General features: G+C 38.4%; 1 protein-coding gene across 7 annotated transcripts in view; it reads right to left on the minus strand.

Annotated features, from left to right (window-relative positions):
• NUP62CL (nucleoporin 62 C-terminal like) overlaps nt 1-15,136 on the minus strand; it is an 82,264-nt gene that overhangs the window by 27,687 nt on the left and 39,441 nt on the right. For 6 of the 7 annotated variants that reach the window (XM_063635245.1, XM_063635246.1, XM_063635248.1 and 3 more), the window contains 3 exons: nt 7,312-7,462; nt 6,671-6,720; nt 6,390-6,524 (listed from right to left, as the gene is read on the minus strand). In XM_063635245.1, coding sequence (XP_063491315.1) covers nt 6,390-6,524; nt 6,671-6,720; nt 7,312-7,462 — 336 coding nt within the window. Of the gene's footprint in view, nt 1-761; nt 873-6,389; nt 6,525-6,670; nt 6,721-7,311; nt 7,463-15,136 lie in introns of all 7 variants that reach the window. The other variant, XR_010119758.1, reaches the window with a different exon arrangement.

Here is a 15,136-nt window from a genome sequence, read left to right on the forward strand (position 1 = left end):
AAAAATGTAAAGTCTCAAATAGTCAACCTAACAAATTTTAAAATACAATCTAATCATAAATTAAGGATTGCCTGGTTGTGTTTAACAGACACAAGCATACCTACTAACACTTATATGAGTATGTAAACAAATATGTAAAAAGAAGAACGAACTGGCTAATAAGCGAACAGAAAAATAAATACAGGTACATACTTAGTTATGTGAAGAATAAGGGAGAAAACCATGACGACTTAGGAAAGAGTAATATTTTCACCTTCCTGGGAATAACCACAAAAAACTCACAACCTTTTCTGCCTCTAGATGTTTCCTGCTCCACTAACCACACCCAAGGGGATTCATATCTCTAGAAGCAGGAAGAAACATTATAGAAGATGGAAGAAAGGGACTAGCTTAAAGGAACCACAGAATACTAATTTCTTTTTAGAGACAGGATCTCACTGTCACCCAGGCTAGAGCACAGTGGTGCAAGCAAAGCTCACTGCAGCTTTCAACTCCTGGGCTCAAGTGATCCTCTCACCACAGCCTCCAGAGTAGGTAGGACTATAGGTATGTACCACCATGCCCAGATAGATTTTTTCATTTTTTATAGAGACAGGGTCTCACTATGTTGCCCAGGCTGGTCTCAAACTCTTGGCCTAAAGCAGTTCTCTTGCCTCGGCCTACCAAACTGCTGGGGTTATAGGCATGAGCCACCATACCTGTCTGTATGCTAATTTCATACTAAATCTTGGTTGTCAAAGTACACAAAGCAGTAAACACACCGGATCAGTAGTGTAGGAGAACTTTCAAATGTATTCAGGTGATTAACAACGTCCTTGAGATCTTGGGCCATTTATTTCAGCTGAGCATCTATACTTTCTGCTAATCTGTAACTGAAAAGGCAAGTAAAATAAAGGGATTAACAAAAAGTGTTTTCTCCACTACCTATTGTTATTGACATATAAACATGACACTGCCAATTAGATTTGCCCTAATTCCCCTATCTTTTCAGTGGAGCTCAGTTATGACTACTGATATATTTTCATGGATGCAGCATTTGTGACCTTATTATTACCATATTCTAAAAAGACTCCAAATGAGAAGACTTTTATCTACCTTGCCATTTTTACCTTCACCTATTTATCCTCTAGGTGAATACCCTGGGGATCTGTAGAGCAAAGGAATCCTTTAAGATGTCAAAATACACCTATAGGACATTTACATACAAAAGAGAAGTTATTTAGGGTTTGGCAATATTCAATAAATGCTGAGATGTCTTCAATGATCTTGAATACACAAATTTTCAAAATAAAACCTCATATAAATATATTTCATCGGGCAAAAAAGATGTTTTGAGAAATGAGCTTCACAATAATCAAAGATAGACAAACCTGCTAAGTTCACAAGTTAGTTGCTTAAATTCTCCAAATTTCCACCCAAACCACACACACACACACACACACACACACACACGACCCAGTCAAGAAATATGTTTACGAGAATTAAAGTGGCCAGAGGACTTTTCAACCTTAATGTGTATAAAGATTGAAAGAGTCAATTAGGGAGGATTCCCTCTTTTTCTATTGATTGGAATAGTTTCAGGGATGCCCTCTCTCACCACTCCTATTCAACATGGTGTTGGAAGTTCTGGCCAGGGCAATTAGGCAGGAGAAGGAAATAAAGGGTATTCAATTAGGAAAAGAGGAAGTCAAATTGTCCCTGTTTGCAGATGACATGATTGTATATCTAGAATAAAACCCCATTGTCTCAGCCTAAAATCTCCTTAAGCTGATAAGCAACTTCAGCAAAGTCTCAGGATACAAAATCAATGTGCAAAAATCACAAGCATTCTTATACACCAATAACATACAAACAGAGAGCCAAATCATGAGTGAACTCCCATTCACAATTGCTTCAAAGAGAATAAAATACCTAGGAATCCAACTTACAAGGGACGTGAAGGACCTCTTCAAGGAGAACTACAAACCACTGCTCAATGAAATAAAAGAGGATCCAAACAAATGGAAGAACATTCCATGCTCATGGGTTGGAAGAATCAATATCATGAAAATGGCCATACTGTCCAAGGTAATTTATAGACTCAATGCCATCCCCATCAACCTACCAATGACTTTCTTCACAGAATTAGAAAAAACTACTTTAAAGTTCATATGGAACCAAAAAAGAGCCCGCATCACCAAGTCAATCCTAAGCCAAAAGAACAAAGTTGGAAGCATCATGCTACCTGACTTCAAACTATACTACTAGGCTACAGTAACCAAAACAGCATGGTACTAGTACCAAAACAGAGATATAGATCAATGGAACAGAACAGAGCCCTCAGAAATAACACCGCATATCTACAATTGTCTGATCTTTGACAAACCTGACAAAAACAAGCAATGGAGAAAGGATTCCCTATTTAATAAATGGTGCTGGGAAAACTGGCTAGCCATATGTAGAAAGCTGAAACTGGATCCCTTCCTTACACCTTATACAAAAATTAATTCAAGATGGATTAAAGACTTAAATGTTAGACCTAAAACCATAAAAACCCTAGAAGAAAACCTAGGCATTACCATTCAGGACATAGGCATGGGCAAGGACTTCATGTCTAAAACACCAAAAGCAATGGCAACAAAAGCCAAAATTGACAAATGGGATCTAATTAAACTAAAGAGCTTCTGCACAGCAAAAGAAACTACCATCAGAGTGAACAGGCAACCTACAAAATGGGAGAAAATTTTCGCAACCTACTCATCTGACAAAGGGCTAATATCCAGAATCTACAATGAACTCAAACAAATTTACAAGAAAAAAACAAACAACCCCACCAAAAAGTGGGCAAAGGACATGAACAGACACTTCTCAAAAGAAGACATTTATGCAGCCAAAAAACACATGAAAAAATGCTCATCATCACTGGCCATCAGAGAAATGCAAATAAAAACCACAATGAGATACCATCTCACACCAGTTAGAATGGCCATCATTAAAAAGTCAGGAAACAACAGGTGCTGGAGAGGATGTGGAGAAATAGGAACACTTTTACACTGTTGGTGGGACTGTAAACTAGTTCAACCATTGTGGAAGTCAGTGTGGTGATTCCTCAGGAATCTAGAACTAGAAATACCATTTGACCCAGCAATCCCATTACTGGGTATATACCCAAAGGACTATAAATCATGCTGCTATAAAGACACATGCACACGTATGTTTATTGTGGCACTATTCACAATAGCAAAGACTTGGAACCAACCCAAATGTCCAACAACGATAGACTGGATTAAGAAAATGTGGCACATATGCTGGGAAAACTGGCTAGCCATATGTAGAAAGCTGCAACTGGATCCCTTCCTTACACCTTATACAAAAATTAATTCAAGATGGATTAAAGACTTATATGTTAGACCTAAAACCATTAAAATCCTACAAGAAAACCTAGGCAATACCATTCAGGACATAGGCGTGGGCAAGGACTTCATGTCTAAAACACCAAAAGCAATGGCAACAAAAGCCAAAATCGACAAATGGGATCTCATTAAACTAAAGAGCTTCTGCACAGCAAAAGAAACTATCATCAGAGTGAACAGGCAACCTACACAATGGGAGAAAATTTTTGCAACCTACTCATCTGACAAAGGGCTAATATCCAGAATCTACAATGAACTCAAACAAATTTACAAGAAAAAAACAAACAACCCCATCAAAAAGTGGGCAGAGGACATGAACAGATACTTCTCAAAAGAAGACATTTATGCAGCCAAAAAACACATGAAGAAATGCTCCTCATCACTGGCCATCAGAGAAATGCAAATCAAAACCACAGTGAGATACCATCTCACACCAGTTAGAATGGCCATCATTAAAAAATCAGGAAACAACAGGTGCTGGAGAGGATGTGGAGAAATAGGAACACTTTTACACTGTTGGTGGGACTGTAAACTAGTTCAACCATTGTGGAAGTCAGTGTGGCAATTCCTCAGGGATCTAGAACTAGAAATACCATTTGACCCAGCCATCCCATTACTGGGTATATACCCAAAGGACTATAAATCATGCTGCTATAAAGACACATGCACACGTATGTTTATTGCGGCACTATTCACAATAGCAAAGAGTTGGAACCAACCCAAATGTCCAACAACGATAGACTGGATTAAGAAAATGTGGCACATATACACCATGGAATACTATGCAGCCATAAAAAATGATGAGTTCGTGTCCTTTGTAGGGACATGGATGAAACTGGAAAACATCATTCTCAGTAAACTATCGCAAGGACAAAAAACCAAACACCGCATGTTCTCACTCATAGGCGGGAATTGAACAATGAGAACTCATGGACACAGGAAGGGGAACATCACGCTCCGGGGACTGTTGTGGGGTGGGGGGAGGGGGGAGGGACAGCATTAGGAGATACACCTAATGCTAAATGACGAGTTAATGGGTGCAGGAAATCAACATGGCACATGGATACATATGTAACAAACCTGCACATTGTGCACATGTACCCTAAAACCCTAAAGTATAATAAAAAAAAAAAAAAAAAAAAAAAGAAAATGTGGCACATATACACCATGGAATACTATGCAGCCATAAAAAATGATGAGTTCATGTCCTTTGTAGGGACATGGATGAAACTGGAAATCATTGTTCTCAGTAAACTATCGCAAGGACAAAAAACCAAACACCGCATGTTCTCATTCATAGGTGGGAATTGAACAATGAGAACACATGGACACAGGAAGGGGAACATCAACTCTGGGGACTGTTGTGGGGTGAGGGGAGTGGGGAGGGACAGCATTAGGAGATATACCTAATGCTAAATGACAAGTTAATGGGTGCAGCACACCAACATGGCACATGTATATATATGTAACAAACCTGCACGTTGTGCACATGTACCCTAAAACTTAAAGTATAATAATAATAATTAAAAAAAAGAGTCAATTAGATTTGTAGGTAACAACTATCTACTGCCTTTCTATGGCATAGTACTTATGCCATAGAATTGGTTGCCTAGATTATTGAAGATTCTGGTAAATATTTCATCACAATATAAATCTGGGCCGGGCGTGGTGGCTCATGCCTGTAATCCCAGCACTTTGGGAGCCTGAGGAGAGCGGATCATGAAGTCAGGAGTTCGAGACCAGCCTGGCCAACATGGTTAAATCCGGTCTCTACTAAAAATACAAAAAATTAGCTGGGCGTGGTGGCACGTGCGTGTAATCCCAGCTACTCAGGACGCTGAGGCAGAAGAGTTGCTTAAACCCAGGAGGCAGAGGTTGCAGTGAGCTGAGATCGTGCCACTGCATTCCAGCCTGGGCGACAGAGCAAGACTTCATCTTGAATATATATATTCATATATATATATATTCAGATATATATATTCAGATATATATTCAGATATATATTCAGATATATATATATATATATATATAACTACAAAGGAGCAACTGGAAAGGAACTAATGTTATGAAGAGTTCTTCAAACTACAGTTAGGATCTTATGGCCAAAAATGTAACTCTATATGTTTCAAAAAAATGATGAATGCATAGAAAGCAATACAAAGAAAAGAAAAATTCACAAAGGTTGAAATACAAAAGCAGAAACTGATTTAGGTTAGTATAGATTAGTTGTACTTACCACATTTAATGCTCCTACAAAAAAGTTAACTTGCAAGCATGTTAAAAATAGGCCCAATCTTAACTCATAATAAGTCATTGATAAAATGTGTCCAATTTAGTCTCAATCTAGCTTATGTTGTTCATTCATACAAATTCTAATACTTAATAAATTGGCCAATTACCAAACCTCAGTTCCAGAGAAATAAAGTTACTTTGGGAATACTGGCACTGTATTGACAGAAGGTAAAGACTGAAGAGTTCACAAATAAAATATAGCCTTCCTAAGAAATTGACAAAATCACTCCAGTTTTGAAAGCTATACAGTTTGCCTCCAGATTAACAAATTGCCTTTAAAATAGCAAATGATTTATCACTAAAGCAATTGCATGACTATTAGTTTTAGCAGAATCAACATAAAGAGGAGACCATAAATATCCCACAATACCATGACATCATACACATAAAATTTGTACTTCTAATTTAAGAACAAATTTGACAAATACAAAAACTTTACAGTGAACATGCATAAGGTTGACAGTAATAACAGTAAACAAAATGCTATAAAACAAAATTGCCAGAATGATTTCCTCATTTACAAGCATCCAGAAAAGATAAGCAGAAAACGGTCAAACAAATTGATAAATGTCAACTACAGAAGCTTGTCCCTTTCTACTGATTTGTATTCCTTGCCTTCCAATTCGACTTTTCCCCTCTGTTCCTGGAATGCTCTCATAATACATAAGTCCTGCCCCATTCTTCAATCTTTATTCAGTTACTTACGTCTCCATATGCTCCTCATCTGCATCCTGCAGATAATGAAGTCCACTCTGGTCGCTCGTAGACTCCTCTAAATAAGTCAACAGAAATTCTAGTTCCTGCTGCTGTGACAGGATAAAATCCAATTCTTGTTCCAACCTGAATAAAATAAGTTAATAAAAAGGCTGATGAAAGGAATCTGGAGTGACAAAAAGAAAAGAGTTAACAAACTACAGAAGGAAAAAAAAACACTGAATAAAAAGATAGGTCTTTAATCTTTCAACCAAGGAAATCTAAGGTTCTACCTTTTCTGATCCAGTTTCACTTTGTTCACTTCTCCATGTAAAATACTAATCTATAAAGAGAAATATGAATACAACAATATAAGTATTTGAATTTATATAACAATTTTAGAGCAATATTAATTTTCTCAAATACACTTCAAATATGAAAGATTTCCTTTCATTCAGGGTACTTATTACCCAAGGAATATACTTTGAGGTGCTCACCAATATTGGAACAGAAAATTAACCACAGGGCTGGGTATGGTGGCTTATGCCTATAATCCCAGCACTTTGGGAGGCTGAGGCAGGAGGATCACTTGAGCCTAGGAGTTTGAGACCAGACTGGGCAATGCAGTGAGACCCTATCTCTACTGAAAAAACACACACACAGTTAGCTGGGGGTGCTGGTGTGCCCCTGTGGTCCCAGCTACTTAGGAGGCTGAGGTGGGAGAATTGCTTGAGCCAGGGAGATCGAGGCTGCAGTGAGCTGTAATTGCACCACTGTGCTCCAGCCTAGGTGATACAGCAAGACCCTGTCTCAAAAAACAAAAACATAAACAAAACAACAACAACAAAGAAAACCACAAAACACAGGTCTATTTTCTTGTGTTCATCTGCAAATACTTGCACAATGTAGGTAGATTAATGAAAAATCTTCTTACCATCTCACCATTCTCAATCAGTGTATGGTCCCAAGCATTGACCTGAGCGGCCTGGAGAAGAAAGTACTTCTCTTGATCTTCCAGCTCAAGGTTCCACTCATTTATAAGACCCTCCAGGTGACCATATGTCATCACAGGAGTTGCTACTACACTAAAACATAAAAAGATGCAGGATGATCCAATAATCACACTTTAAAAAGTGTGATCAGATTTTAAAAACAAACACAGGAGGACTCTGAGAAGAAAACAGCATGTAAGGAGTTTCCCGTACCTGCTTCCCAAGAAAACAAACATAACTGGTAAAGATAATTAAAAAAACAACCCCTCAAAGTCACTTGAAATTATCCTAGGCCGGGCGCGGTGGCTCACGCTTGTAATCCCAGCACTTTGGGAGGCCGAGGCGGGCGGATCACGAGGTCAGGAGATCGAGACCACGGTGAAACCCCGTCTCTACTAAAAATACAAAAAATTAGCCGGGCGCGGTGGCGGGCGCCTGTAGTCCCAGCTACTCGGAGAGGCTGAGGCAGGAGAATGGCGTGAACCCGGGAGGCGGAGCTTGCAGTGAGCCGAGATCGCGCCACTGCACTCTAGCCTGGGCGACAGAGCGAGACTCCGTCTCAAAAAAAAAAAAAAAAAAAAAAAAAAAAAAAAAAAAAAAAAGAAATTATCCTAGGGGAATATAGTAAATAAAGATTTATTAAGAAACCTACTAAATCACAGCAAGAATAGCTAAAGTCTGTGCCATAATCTGCTCCTTCTCTTCCCCTCATCCCAGGTTAGCATGACAGAAGCTCCTTTCTGGGTAGGCATAGCTAAGGAGATAGGATTCTCTCTCCCCCAGCTCTTAGTCAAAGTGACCCATTCCCTGTTTGAGTAGTATCCACAAGAGAGTGGGCATTCCCCACTGGATAGAACCATGCAGAACTCTGATTCCCCTGCCAAGTGGTATCAAACAAGGCTCAGCAACTAGCTGATCTTTTGGCCAGCACAGCCAGTCAATGGTGATTCCTCTGCTGGGGCAGTGTCAGCAGGGCTCAGTGGGAAGGTAATCATCAATTCCCTAAGTGGAAGACACAGGCACGATTCCAATTCCTCCACCAGGGTTCTTTCTGTGGGATCCAATGACAAGTTGAACCTAAATCCCTACCCAGTAGCAACAGGGCTCAATGAGGCAGAATGAGGCAGGGTTAGTCACCATTAGGCTTCACCTCTTGCCTCTGGTGTCAGAGAGACCCAGTGGGGAGCTGAATCTCTATACCCACCCAGCATCATTACAACTGAACAAGGTTGATTCAAGTTAGGGCTTGTAGGGATCCCACTTCCTGCCATCCATGGGGTCAGCGATGCTCAATGAGAAGCTTGACCTCCACATCCACTGGCAAAGCCAAGACTAAATGAGGTAGGGCAAAGAGCACCTAGTCAGTACTTTGTCCCCCTTCTCCCATGAGCCTGTGTCAGCTGGGCCCAGTAGAGACCTAAGCCTTCATACCAACCAAGGAGGCTGAATGAAGTGATAAGAAACAGAGTAGTTGACATTATGCTTCTTCTTCCCTCCCCTTGTGTCAGTGGGCACAACAGGAAGCTGAAATTCTGCCTCCATCTGCAGCAACTAAGCAGTGTAAGTCAGTCCTCCACTTCCCCTTGATCTGGGGGCTCCAGGGCCCAGCTGGGAGCTGAGCTTACATCTCCACTTACTGGCAATAAAGTGGTAGCATGCAATGTTCACCTTTCATGAGGGATGAGTCAGTGGGGCTAAGCGGGAAGCAGTTTCCATACCACCCATCTGCCTTGAGGCAGCATGGTAAATGCTCCACTTTTGCTGGAGTGGTGTGGGTAAGGTCCAGTGGGAAGCTGAACATACAAACACACCCACCCCTTGTACTACATGTCAAAAAAGAGATGCTTGATGAAAAAAAAATATGAAAAATAGGACCTAGACTTTCCTAACATAATAGACAAAATGTCCAAGATAAAATTTAAAAAATTACCCATCATATCAAAACCCAGAAAACCCACAACTTGAAGGAGAAAAGACAACAGATGCCAACACTGAGAGGTATCAGATATTGGAATTATCTGAAAAGAATTTTAAAGCAACCATCAAAACAAGGCTCAAACAAGCCATTTCAAATTTTCTTAAAACAAATGAAAAAATAGAAAATCTCAGCAAAGAAATAGAAATTATGAAAAACAACCAAATGAAAGATATAGAACTGAAATGTAAAATAACCGAAATAACAAGCTCACCTAAGGAATTTGATAACAGAATGGAGTCAACAGAGGATAGAATAAGAAAACTTGATGACAGACAAATATAACTTACAGAAAAACAAAGAAAAACTTCGCAGAAACAAATGAAAAAAGTCTCAAGGACTTAGAGGACAATAATAAAAGTAGTAACATTTGTATAATAAGAGTTCCAGAAGGAGAGGAAAGAGAATGGGACTGAAAAACGTATTTTTTTTAAAAAAGATTGAAAACTCTCAAAGTTTGTGAAAAGATATAAATTCATAGATTCAAGAAGCTGGACAAATCCCAAACAGAATAACTCAAATCCACGCTAAGACACAAAATAATTAAACTTCTGAAAACTAAAGACAAAGAAAAAAAATCTTGAAAGCAACTAGAAAGAAAAAAATGCATTACTTAAAAGGGAGTATCAGTTTAGATGACACCAGATTTCTCATCTAAAACCACGCAGGCTTCAAGCACTGAATGAAAAAAAAGTGTCAACAATCACTTCTGTATCTGGTGAAAATATCCTTCAGAAATGAAGGGGGAGATAAAGATATTCTCACACAAAGTCATATCAAGATAATTTGTTGCCAGCAAACCTACCCTTGAAGATTAAACAGAAAGGAAATGAAAACAGAAGACTTGGAACATCATATAAAGCAGCGATCCCCAACCTTTTTGGCACCAGGAACTGGTTTTGTGGAAGACAATCTTTCCACAGATGGCGGGAGGGGCCTGGGGGAGGATCATCAGGCATTAGATTCTCATCAGAAGCACACAACCTAGATCCCTTGCATGTGTAGTTTACTATAGGGTTCGCGCTCCTATGAGAATCTAATGTCTGATCTGACAGGAGGCGGAGCTCAGGCAGTAAGGCACACTCACCTGCTGCTCACCTCTTGCTGTGTGGTCCGGTTCCTAACAGGCTACAGAGCAGTACTGGTCTTCGGCCCAGGGGTTGAGGACCCCTGATATGAAGTAAGGAATATCAAAATGGGTATAGACAAGGTAAATATACTATTCTACTTCTCGTTTCTCAAATCATTTGATGGCTGAAGTAAAAATTATAACCCCATGTGATGTGATATTCAATGTACACAGAAGAAATGGCTGAGACAACCATACTTAAAAGCTAAGAAGGGTAAAAGGAACTAAATGGAATTAAGGTTTCTGCACTTCACCCAAATACTGTAGTGGTATGACTACACTGTTGTAAGTAATGCATGTATCTGTAATACCTAGAGCAACCAGTAATAAAACTATACAAAATAATGTATTTAAAAACACTATAAACAGAACAAGATGAAACCCCCCCAAAATATTCAAACAACTGACAGCAGGGTAAAAAAAAGAAAGAGAAGAACAAAAATCAGAGGCAACAAACAAATAAAATGGCAGATTTAAGCTCTAACATATGAATAGTTACCTTAAATATAAATGTGCTAAACATACAGAGACCAGAAGAGTGAATAAAAAATGATCCAACAATATACTGTCTATAAGAAATTCACTTCAAATACAAGGATATATTAATACATAGTTTGAAAGTAAAAGAATGGAAAGAATGTACCATGCAAGATTCATTTTTTAAAAAGAAATGGCTATATTAATATCAGATAAAGTGGACTACAGAGCAAAGAAAATTACTAGAACCAAAGACAGACATTACAGAGTGATAAAGGAATCAAGGCATCCAGAAGGCTAGCAATCCTAAATGTATAGGCAACCAAACAAGAAAGCCTCAAAATACATGAAATAAAAACTGACAGAGCTAAAGGGAGAAATAGAGAAATCCACAATTAAAGGCGGAGACTTCAAAAAGCCATTCTCCACAACTGAAAGAACTACTAGACAGAAAGACTCCAATAATACAGAATCTGAAATTACAGTGAAGCAACAGAATCTAATTTACATATATAGAACATTCCACCCTGCAGCAGAAAACACAATTTTCAAATGTCCATGGAACATTCATCAAGACAGACTGTATCCTCACCCACAAAACAAACCTAAATAAATTTAAAAGAACTAAAATCATACAAAGCATATTCTAATACCACAATGGGATCAAAGTAGTGATCAATATAGAAAAAACAACAAGAAAATCTTCAAATACTTAGAAATTAAACAACACACTTCTAAATAATAAATTAGTCAAAGAGGGATTCACAAAGGAAATTTAAGAAGTATATAGAGCTGAATGAAATCACAATATAACATAATATGTAGGTCACAGTTAAGGAAGTGTTGAGTTGGGTATTTATAGCACTAAATGTGTACGTTAAAAAATAGGAAAAGTCTCAAATCAATAATCTGAGTTCATATCTCAACAAACTAGAAAAAGAGCAAAATGAACTCAGTGCAATCAGAAGGAAGGAAATAATAGAGTAGATATCAAGTGAAATTGAAAACATGAAAAGAATGGAGAATAATTAATTAAACAAAAGCTGGCTCTTTGGGAAGCGATCCATAAAATTGATAAAAGAAAGACACAAACCACTAATATCAGAAATGAAACAGGAATATCTCTACAGCCATTAAAAGGACAATAATGGAATACTATGAACTACTTTATTTTTAACATAAAAAATGGCCAACTCTTTAAAAACAATACATTCATCAAAGATGAACTAGATAAACTCAATAGTTCTAGAACCACTAAAGAAATTGATTTGTAATTTAAAAGCCCCTTTAGCCTAAAAGCCCCTTTAGCCGAGTGTGGTGGCTCACTCCAGTAATCCCAGCACTTTGGGAGGCCGAGACGGGCGGATCACGAGGTCAGGAGTTCAAGACCAGCCTGGCTAGCACAGTGAAACCCCGTCTCTACTAAAAATACAAAAAAATTAGCCGAGCGTGGTGGCGGGTGCCTGTAGTCCCAGCTACTCAGGAGGCTGAGGCAGGAGAATGGCGTGAACCTGGGAGGCGGAGCTTGCAGTGAGCCGAGATCGTGCCACTGTACTCCAGCCTGGGTGACAGAGCGAGACTCCGTCTCAAAAAAAAAAAAACTGGACGTGGTGGCGGGAGCCTGTAATCCCAGCTACTCAGGAGGCCTCGGCTGAGGCAGGAGAATCACTTGAACCTGGGAGGTGGAGGATGCAGTGAGTTAAGATCTTGACACTGCACTTTAGCCTGGGCATCACAGTGAGGCTCTGTCTCAAAAAAATAATAATAATAAATAATAAATAAATAAATACCCCCTTAAAAGAAAGATACAGGCCGAGAAGTTTTCGCTAGAGAATTCTGCCAACATTTTATGAATTAACATTAATTTTACACTATTTCTTTTAGAAAACAGAAAACAGAATACTTTCCAGATCATTTTATAGAGCCAATATTACCCTGATATCAAAACTAGGGACATAAAAAAAGAAGAAAACTACAGACTAATATCTCTCATGAACTTAGATACAAAAGTCCTCAAACAAAATACCAGGAAACCAAATTTTTAAAAATGTATCAAAAAATTATACAACATGATCAAGTGGGATTTATTCCACATATGCAGGGCTGGTTGAACATCTGAAAATCAATCAGTGTAATCTACCATTTCACCAAGATAAAGAAACAAAATCTTAAGACTATCAGTTGAGGCTGGAAAAGCATTTGACACAAATTGATTTTTGACAAAGGTGCAAAAGCAATTCAGAGGGGAAGACAGTCTTTCAATAAATGATGTTGGAAAAACTCGACATCCACAGACAAAAAAAAAAATTAATTTGACCTAAACCTCACACCTTATATAAAAATTGACTCAAAATGGATCACAAGCTTAAATGTAAAATGTGAAACTATAAAACTTTTTTTTTTTTTTGAGACGGAGTCTCGCTCTGTCACCCAGGCTGGAGTGCAGTGGCGCGATCTCGGCTCACTGCAAGTTCCGCCTCCTGGGTTCACACCATTCTCCTGCCTCAGCCTCTCCGAGTAGCTGGGACTACAGGCGCCCGCCACCAGGCCCGGCTAATTTTTTGTATTTTTAGTAGAGACGGGGTTTCACCGTGGTCTCGATCTCCTGACCTCGTGATCCACCCGCCTCAGCCTCCCAAAGTGCTGGGATTACAAGCGTGAGCCACCGCGCCTGGCCGAAACTATAAAACTTTTAGAAAAACACAGAGAAAATCTTTGGGATCTAGGGCTAAGAAAAGATTTCTTATAATTGACACTAAAAGCACAATTCATTAAAAGAAAATGTGATAATCTGTAACTCATTAATTAAAGGTTTTGATACAGCAAAAGGACCCTGTTAAGAGGATGAAAAGCCAAGTTACACAGTTAAAGAATATACTTATAAGCCATATATCTGACAAAAGACTGGCATCTAGAGTACATAACAAATTCTCAAAACCAAACAGTAAAAAAATCAAATAATCCAAGTAGAAAATGGACAAAAGATATGAACAGACATTTCACCAAAGAGGATCTACTGATGGCAAATAAACATGTGAAAAGACGTTCAACATCATTAGTCATGAGGGAAATGCAAATTAAAACCATAATGAGATATCACTTCACATCTGTCAGAAGGGCTCAAATAAAAAGTAGTGACAACACCAAATCCTGGCAAGAATGCAGACAATCTGGATCACCCATACATTGCTAGTGGGCATGTAAAATGGCACAGTACTCTGGAAAAGAATTTGACAGTTTCTTAAAAAACAAAACAAACAAACAAAAAACATGTAACCACCATACCACCCGACAACTGCACTCCTAGGCATTTATCCCAGAGAAATACTTATATTCATAATAAACATATACACCAATGTTCACAGCAGCTTTTTTCATAATATCCAAAAAACTGGAAACAACCTATATGTCCAACAGGTGAATGGTTAAACAAACCATGGTGCATCCACGATACCATGGAATACTACTCAGAAATAAAAAAGAACAAACTATTGATGCACATGACAACTTGGGTGGATCACAAGGAATTATGCTGAACAAAAAAATCCAATCCCCAAAGGTCACATATATATGACTCTATCTGTACAACACTCTTGAAATGTCAAGATTATAGAAATAGAGAACATTAATTGTTGCTCAGGGTCAAGGAAAGGAGGGAAGTGGGTGTGGCTATACAAGGGCAACAGGAGGAATCCTTGTAGTGATAAAACTGTTCTGTATTTTGACTGTAACAATATCAATATCTTGGTTGTGATATTATACTGTAGTACTGTTAAGATGTTATCATTGGAGGAAATGACATAAAGACCATACAGAATGTTGTGTATTATTTCTTACATATACATGTGACTCTACAATTGTCTCAAAATAAAAAGCTTAATTTAAAAAATGAACAAATACTAGAGAGAAACATCATATACAGGCTCCAGAGCTTGACTGCCTGAATTTTAATCCTGGCTCAACCATTAACAAATATGCGACTATGAGCAGATTATAAAATCTCTATATGCTCTTGTTTTCTCACCTATAAAATGGGAATGAAAATACTGCCTACCTCATAGGGTTACTGTGAGGATAAATGACATGATGCTTGTAATGCACTGTCATCTTGCTAAACATACAGTAATTGCACAATAAGTGGTAGCTATTATTAGTAATAGCAATGATTCTATTATAATGATATTCA

Source organism: Symphalangus syndactylus, chromosome X, assembly GCF_028878055.3.
Source record: "Symphalangus syndactylus isolate Jambi chromosome X, NHGRI_mSymSyn1-v2.1_pri, whole genome shotgun sequence".
Lineage (NCBI taxonomy): Eukaryota > Metazoa > Chordata > Mammalia > Primates > Hylobatidae > Symphalangus > Symphalangus syndactylus.